Source organism: Columba livia, chromosome 5 (genome assembly GCF_036013475.1).
Source record: "Columba livia isolate bColLiv1 breed racing homer chromosome 5, bColLiv1.pat.W.v2, whole genome shotgun sequence".
NCBI lineage: Eukaryota > Metazoa > Chordata > Aves > Columbiformes > Columbidae > Columba > Columba livia.
This window is the reverse complement of record NC_088606.1, coordinates 48,386,295-48,395,024: the sequence shown is the minus strand read 5'-3', so window position 1 is coordinate 48,395,024 and position 8,730 is coordinate 48,386,295. Positions and strand designations below refer to the sequence as shown.

The 8,730-nt window shown below is 37.5% G+C and overlaps 1 protein-coding gene across 1 annotated transcript in view; it reads right to left on the bottom strand.

The window, feature by feature from the left end:
• Window positions 1–2,347: 2,347 nt before the first annotated feature.
• SLC1A2 (solute carrier family 1 member 2) overlaps window positions 2,348–8,730 on the bottom strand; it is a gene marked incomplete at its 5' end in the record, with an annotated part of 28,637 nt that continues 22,254 nt past the window's right edge. The window contains 2 exon segments of the mRNA NM_001282830.1: window positions 2,348–2,815; window positions 8,439–8,573. Coding sequence (NP_001269759.1) covers window positions 2,545–2,815; window positions 8,439–8,573 — 406 coding nt within the window. The 3' untranslated portion in view covers window positions 2,348–2,544.

Genomic DNA, 8,730 nt, shown 5'->3' with positions numbered 1-8,730 from the left:
ACTATAAATGGATGTCTCACTCTTGCCTAACTTACCTTGTAAGTTAACATTCTCAGCTTCAAATGAAAACTTAAAGACAGCTGAAATTCCACATGCTGGATAAACTGGATGTATGGAATCATTGGGACATGGACACGTGACAAAATGCACTGATTTTTGAAACAAAGTCAGACTTTTTCTTAGATAAGTGAAAGGGGGAAACATGCAAATACAGGAACGAACAGCTTATTCAGAAATGAAAATCATATAGAGTCATGTGAAACATGATAGTAAAAAAATACAAAAATATCATGCACTAACAACCACTCTGCCCCCATATAAAGGTACACTACTTATTAAAAATATACATTGACCATGCAAAGTTATAACTACTAGCATTATACACAGAATATATTACAAAAAGTAAATAGAAAGGACATGCTAGTAGATTAGCTTTACCAAATTCTGACCAGAGTTGCGGTGAGCTTTTCAACCCAACAGTGCATTTGGCTGGATGAAGAGTTATCTCTTCAGATTTAACAGCTGGCTGCTTTGAAGTCCCAAATCATATACTCTGTAGATGACTTCCATATGATCCAAATGCTTTGCAAATGTCAGCATATATTCATAGCTTATAAAGAAGATCGTAACATCGCATCCTTTTGACAACTTGCCAACAGGCACATGGACAAGTCAAAGGACCTGCTCAGACTCAGTCTTGTGCTCAATCCAGTAAACCCTGGTTCTTTTCATGAGTTTAAAAGTGCAAAATGAAATCGCAAGCAGAGCACACATAAAACAAGGAAAATGGACAAACACTTCTGTCTCATAAATTACCAGTCCCATATTTTAATTAAAAGGTCTGGTTAGGATGACATATCACACCATTAATTCAAGTGTTTGAGGTAAGGTAATGCCTCAACTGAAGGAAATGATATGAGAAACTGAAGGAGAAAAGAAAGAGCAGCAAGTGTTGCATCAATGGGCTAATACTTTCTAGCTTAACTTGGATCTCTGTGAAAATCTAAGAGACTGGAAGGAGATAAAATTATCAGTATTCAATTCCATGAACCTATTTCAGACTGATATATAGTAGCTAAATTTGTCTTAAACCCACTGAAATTAGCATAGTCTATTTCAGTGAAAAACAGTTTTGCAAATTTTTTAAAAGGAGTTAACCAAAAAGTGTGTGTTTGTGCACCCATGACTATTTTTAATGAAAAAAAATTCTATCAAGTGAGATCTTTCTTTTCAGAAAGCTTCTTTTTTTCTTCAAATTTTTATCTCTTCTGTCTTTTCCTTTTTTTTTTTTTTGATAAATAGAAATGTAATGACAAATTTTAATTTTGTGTAAGCATGTATTCTTTTTCCTTTTAAAAATTCTTTTTCTTTATTTTTCTCATGGAAAAAGAGTGGGTCAAAAGAGGAAGGGGAGAGCCATGTGAGAACAAAATGTTTGTTTTAATTTTTAAAAATAATGCTATTTAATATGTGGAAGATTCAAGGAAAAAATGAGGATAAGATGAAAGTTTTTTGTTTCCTGAACTCAGTATTACTTGAAATGACTTTGAATTACCTGGAAATTCAGGTTTGGCCTGACATTACCTAGAAGTAAGAGTCAGAAAAAAATATATTCTAAAGAACATTTCCAGCCAGGCTGGAGGTAGGTGAAAAAGGTGGAATAGAACTTAAAATACAGTGATCTGACAATGGACCTAGTGTAGGAATTCACAGTTAGAATCTGTTTGGATAAATGGCTAAGGTAGGCTCACTGGCAAATTCACTGTGTCAAAGACAGTGTACAGGATCACATCAGAGTATTAATAAATACAAAAAGGACTATAAAATGAAAAGCTCCAGCTTGTTTCACTTTCTTTCTCCTCCTCTTCAAAAACTCTCTCTTGATTTTTAACTGCCCCATCCTAGTGGTAGATGCCTACTAAACTTCTAACCACTAACCTCCCCAACTGTTTTCTCATTCAACTGGTGAGGTTTCCCAAGCTCACTTTGCTCTGATCAAGACATTATTACTATTAATAATCCATGTTAGTTACAGCAAGGATTAGAGAGACAATACAATGTTTGTGTCTTAATAACTTAGGAAAAATGACAGAAGCAAAGCATAAGCATGCTGTATGAGTGCAGGAGCATTCTGATGCTAAAGTGCATTCAACATGTCCATCACCAAGAAGCATATAATGGATGGCAGTCAGCAAATGACAACATCTGAATCTGAATTGCATCTACCCTTCATTTGGGTTGGGAATTTAAGTTCTGTGTTGCCATAGGAAATTAAGTAAATGTCCATAGAAGGGGATGCCATACTTTCTGTGTCTTGGCATATTCCATAATATGTTGCCATCTTGCCTTTTGATATGTAAACAATGTACATGATTTTTTCCCCTCAAATTACAACTTTTAAGAAGAGTGCAAAAAACCATCTTTTGAACTGCTCAAACTCATTCAAAATGTCTGGGGTTCACAGACCTTGTCACATTGTTATTTGTAGAGTGATTTGAAAAATACATGCAGGTTAAAAAATAAGACAAAATAAAGCATGCAGTGCTATATACATGTCTCGATATCCATAAATGTGAAAGGTACCTTGCACTCATCTACTATGACTGAGTTGTGAGCTGCAAAAACACATTGGTTTGAGTTGTTTTCCCTATGATTCTTCATGTCATCATAGATTGACTGAGTTTTGGTCATTTCAATGTCTTCATGCCCTTTATGATGGGAATCAATGGTGTCAAGTTCTGCCTTGGAAAGGTGGTAGACAATGCCAGCACCAAAAGAATCCCCCACTACATTGACTGACGTTCTCATCCGGTCCCTACAAAAGAAGCAAAAGACAGAGGTTGAATGACATGAGATGAAGAAAAACTAGGGCATGGATGTCCTGTTAATGTTACAGCTACTGCATTTATTTCAAAAAATTTAAGGCATCTTTAGAACAGAAAGATGGGAGCTTTCAAGTGAAATTGAAAAAGCTTACTTTCCCAAGGAACTTGTTCAGACAGGGAGAATGTGCAAACTCTAGCTGCTCATACTCATGGATTTTGGCAAAGAACATGCACTAGAGATACAGCCAAACTGCAGAGCTGTGCTTGACTGAGATCTTCCCAGTGCCTGCTTCTGGAGCTGGAAGTTTCAGTGCCAAAGGCTTACATCATTGCCCTTTGTTTAATGTGAATTTATCAGAGCACTTAATGGAGCCAGTTAAAAGGATTTTGGATCTGATTAAGTGTTCTCACTTCTGGGACAGATTAGCAAATGGCCTCTCCCTTTTATTCTCAGTGAGCAAACTGTGGGGAAAAGAAGCCTGCAATATCTCCATAAAGCTCAGGCCATTGAAGCTCCTCTCCTGGCACCATCTTTACAGGTGGTCATCTGCTAGCATGGCAGCATGCCAACTCACACTACTGTACGCCAGAGGTTGGCATATGAGCCAGACAAATATAGGTCATGGCCTACAAAATGATGAGTCTGTGATGGTATTTCAGTAAAAAGTGCCCCTCATTGTAGGAGGGTGCCAACAGAGGCTCACATGCTTCGTTATAAATAAATGTGCTTGCTGGCACTTCCTGGACAAGCTGCCATTGGACAGGCACACCACATTTCTCCTGTCTTGTTTTTAGAGTGTGGCTCTATCTGTCAGAAGTGAACTCATGGTTGTGGATTTTCAGAGTTCTGCCCTAAACTTGACCAAAGTTCTGCAAAAATGTGAGATGGTCTTAAAGAACAATGAAGTACTATGGGCTCCTGCTATCTTTCCTGCTGCAGGCAGGCTGCATTACACATGTTGAAATCATTTACAGTCTGATTTGCCTCTTCATATCTGAACTAAAGCTAAGGCTCCTAAAAATCTTCTGACTGATGTTTACAATTTAAACCTACTGCAGCAGCTGAGTCTAGCTTTGTCAAATAGGTCAGAGAAATGATTAATTCTCAGAGGTATATCCACAAAGACTAACTTACACAAAATGGGCAGGTTGAACAGTGTGGACATTTGCCAAGGGACAGAAAAGCCAGCATGCAAGACCCCATTTCCCATGCCAGTGATTAATTTGAAAACACTGTTTCTAGTATTTCTGGTACTAGGTTTGTGTGACATGTCCTTTTCCCATAGAACACTGAGGAAAAAAAATCCTTAAACTGATAAAACTGATAAACACTGAGAAAAAAACCTCAAACTGATAGATGTTCATTACCTGAGCCTATTCATGGCCACACAAACTTTTGAGCCCCTTTGAACATCTTTACTATAAATATCTGTAAATCTGCCTTTCCCAGATGTGGAACTGTATTCTCTTTCAAGTTTCTCCTCTCCCTTTCTACATAATCAGGCTTACTTAGAGCTTGTGGTATACCGTGTTAGTTGAAGCAGTCTTTTGTCATCAAAAGAATACCTACAAGGAAAAAACCCTGCCAATAATCCCCTCCAAAACCAAACAAACCAGCAACCCATAGGAGGAAAACATCCTATCAGTTTTGCTTCACACAAATGAAATGCTTTATACAGTTCTCATCCCATACCTGTGAGAGAGTGTTCTAAACCTGATCAGAGTGACAGATTAGGAAAATACGACTTTCCGAATGTAATATTGAATTGAGACCATCGAATATGCTGAACTTGGCAATATAGCTCCTGAAAAAGATCATGTGCTTAATATTTTGTATGAGTAGTATTAAATTTTGAAAGGATTCATGGATGCCAGATGATGGAGAGGTAGTATAGTATGCCAAAAAAGCAAGGTGGAGAGAGTATATAAACATAATTTAGGCACAATTCAAATTCTGAAAAGGTTGGTTGAGGAGATGTTTCAGCCCATGTGCATGTACTACTGGCCAAGAGATTCAGTGATACAAACTGCATACTGCTGTAGAACATTTATTGCATGAACTGGAGTAAATAAGTTCTTCATAATAGAAAGGACAAAGTTTCAGCTATCAGGAATCAACAGCAAAGTGCCTTTGACCTCTTTTAGGCCAAAGAAAACCCTAAGAAGAACCAAGGCAACTGTACTTGCTCTTTTATTAAACACAACCAACCAATTCCAGCTATGCTGGAAAAATGTAAACAAAATCAACATAGGAAAGCTGCAGTCTAGTGAATGACTTGCCTCAATACAGCTACTTCTGCATTGTCCATGACAGCTTCTGAGAGGAATAATGGGACTGAAAGTCGAAGTTCTCTCTCAAAAGCCCACTCAACATCTGGTAGGAAGACCAGGCGACATGTTTAACTTGCCCTACCTCTTTGTCATTTTAGGCAAGAGCTCCCATTTTCTATAGTTTAATTTGATTTATATAAGGTCCTGTTCATAAAATCCAGACATCAACTGTGTCTGAATATTCTGAATTTAGATCTAAAGCCAATGAACAGAGTCGGAACTCAGGCAATCTTTTTCTTAGTTACTGAATGAAGATTTAAATACTGGATAAGACATCCAAGCCCATTTTCTCTAATTCCTCTCTCTTCACTGCAAAATACCACTGTATTTGAGGTTGTGCTACGATATTTGCCAAGCTTGTCAGTTTCACATCTAGAAAGCAGCCAGCTTTTGTCTAGAGTAAAAGAAACTGGCATATAATTACTGTCCTAGTACATGTCACTGCTGTGTTGTGCTTAAACTCAGAAACTACTAGTGTTGTGAAATCTTTGGAAACTTGTCTGAGCTGACACTGTGTATGCATGCATGGGAGAGGGAAAGTTTGAGTAACCTAATCACTAGATACTGAGGAGGCTTGAGAAGAAATTGATACAGAAAAACCTTTTTGCTCCACTTTGAAGGAGAGTGCATCAAGTTTAAGGACAATCAAAAGTCAGCTTTGTGTTACACCATGGCCAAATACTGCAAAACTGGTTTTGGTAACACCACAGTTTCAGATGATGGTAATACTGTAAAATAAACTGACGTTCTGATATTTTGAAAAGCTCATAGAGTAAGACACTATTTAAAAATTTCATTATCTGTAAGTGAAATGTGATAAAAGAGCTATTTCAAGTATTTCTACGTGGCTGGTTGCATTTATACACTGGAACTGGGTCTTAAGTATTTTATTAACTTTTTCTTCTACATTCTGTTAGAAATACTGCTATAATGTTACTTTATGATCTAAATACATGGAAGAAAACAATGTTTGTAAGTAAAGAAAATATGCTTTTGTGACCTTTCATATCAGATATTCTTTAGGTCTGGTTTGTGTGCCCAAAAGCTTGCTCAAAGTTGGCTTGTGTGCCTTTCTTAACATTAGCAATGTCAGCAGCATTTTCTTTTCCATATCTCATTACATTATCATGGCTACCACAGCATAACCACTAGAAGATGGAAAATAAAGCTATTAGCTGTTGACATATGTTAATTAGCACAACACACCAATAAACTTTGTCTCAACTTTACAGCACTAGTGGCATGACACAGAGCTTTTAATCTCCTTTTTGACTTCTTTTCCCTTTTCCCTCTACCTTTCAATTCTGAATCACACTGCAATTGCACTAATGATTGTTAGGCCAGAAGAATCCAAACCCATCTGTTTTTGCTTGTAGGTTCTTTTGCCTGGCATTTATTTTGGAAAGGTTCTTAAAAATATTTCTTTCAGAAGTACTATCCTTCCTATACTTACATTCTTCACTGCTACAGCTACACAGTACAGATGTTTTTATTTCCTAAGCAGGGTTGGATGAGCTGGCAGTAACAATGCTGCTGAAGACAAGCCTGAAATGCAATACCTACTAGTGGATCAGAACTGCTGGTAAACACAGCTCTGAGGTTTTCTAGTGTGGCTAGAGCTTCTCAGTCCACAGAAATATTTTTAAATGACATTTTCCTAAAAAGAAACTGAAATGACAAGCTCCTTTTGCACATCCTCCTACCAGCTGCAGAAACCTACCTATTTGTCTTACTTTGAGAGCGAGTCAACACATATATTTAAAATCAGTGTGCACCTCCCTTTTGCTCTCCTCCTCCCAGCTTCAGATTCCTATGCAATTTTCCTGTTTTCAACCATGATCTGATAAATATAACAAATCCACAGAATACCACATTTTTCCCTGTGCCAGCTGTAGTCTGACTGCTGAATTCTGCTTCATTTCACCATTCTGAGTGATGATATCATGTTATTCAGTTGTATATAAAATATGTAAGTCATCTTTTCCCTTTGCCTGCCCAAGCTGTAAATTCCTGTCCTATTTTTCTCTGAAGCAGAAATTGGAGCTGCACACTATTCTTCACAACTCTTAGTGACAAGATAGGTAATAACAGATAGAGTACAGTAGTAGATCCAAAGCATGTCAGAGGATTGACCAAGTCCTTGAATTCTTCTCAATGAGCCAAAAGATAATAATAATAATAATTTACTATTTTATCTTCACATTCTCAACTCTGCTACTCCGTCTTGTATAATTTTAGTAGTATATCTGGCACTGAAAGCTAACAGAAGCAGGCAGTTGAGGCTTCCAATGTAGGAGAAAAACACACAAACATTAATAGTAGAGTGGTACCTACATCTCCCCTTCCGGGGACTACTGCTGGCACAACAGAAACATATATCTTTACTACTTCATATTACTGGAGAGATGGCTGTTGACCAGAATATACTGTGCTACAGCAGCACAGGACAATATAAAAGCCTCTAGAAGCCAGTACAACTTAGAGGACTACTGACTCCTTGTCAGCTCTGTGCAGGTGACAGAATGATATCCACATCGTCAAACAAGATAAAGTATATCGCTTGTCATATGCTCTGTCTATATTTACAGCTTCTGTATTCAAATGTTGAAGAAAAAAAACTTTGGTAAAGTCTGTTGGTTAGCTGTTTCATGTCAGAGGACCTGTAATGGAGCTCCAGGTCTTGAAATGAAAGTCAGTCCTTCCAGTTTGAGGAATCTGTCAGTAAAATGACCTAAGGAATGACCTTCCCTGTTTCAGTTTGCTTTCTTATTTATCTTTGGTTTATACGCTGCTCTAGAACAGTTTCTTTCATAAAAGTATTTTACTTTATGTACAGAAAGAAATAGAATTCTCCACTAGGAGCATAAAAAATTTGATACCACAAATGCCCAAGTCACCCTGTAACTCGCTGACAACATCCTGATGGAACCAGTATTTTCAGCATTCATCCCTAATATTACATCGGAACTATAAGAAACAGAAATACAAAGATCAGAAAACTGTTTTGAGCTATGTCCGTGATGGAGACACATCATTAGGAAGAAGAAAATATATAAGAAGATCCTTGGCTCATAGAGACTGATTTCAGTAGCTCTATAACAATTTAAACCAGCTGAGAAGCTGCTTTATGATGTCTCCTACTTCATCAAATAGCCTATTTCCTCCTTTGATTCATCTGCAGAGTCTTGTAGTTCTTTAATATTAGTCGCTGAAAAGCACTAAGGATAAACATTGCTTCACTACTTTTTTTCTGCACTGAGTAGCAGAGTCAGCACAACTTACAAAAGCCAGTCAACAGCGACAAGCAAACTGATGTCCTGGGTAGGGAGACCCACTGCGGTAAGGATCAGAAGCATAGTGACAAGTCCAGCGCTGGGAATACTGGCAGCTCCAACACTTGCAAGGGTGGCAGTCAGACTGCAAAAACAAAAATAAAATGGAAGTAGCAGGAAAAGGAATATACACTTTCACTGTATAGTCATGTGATCATTAGGAAGGTCTTATTTTTTAATCAGTTCTTCCCATAAAACTAAAGACTATATGATAAATCATGGTAAGCTCAGGCCATAGTTTT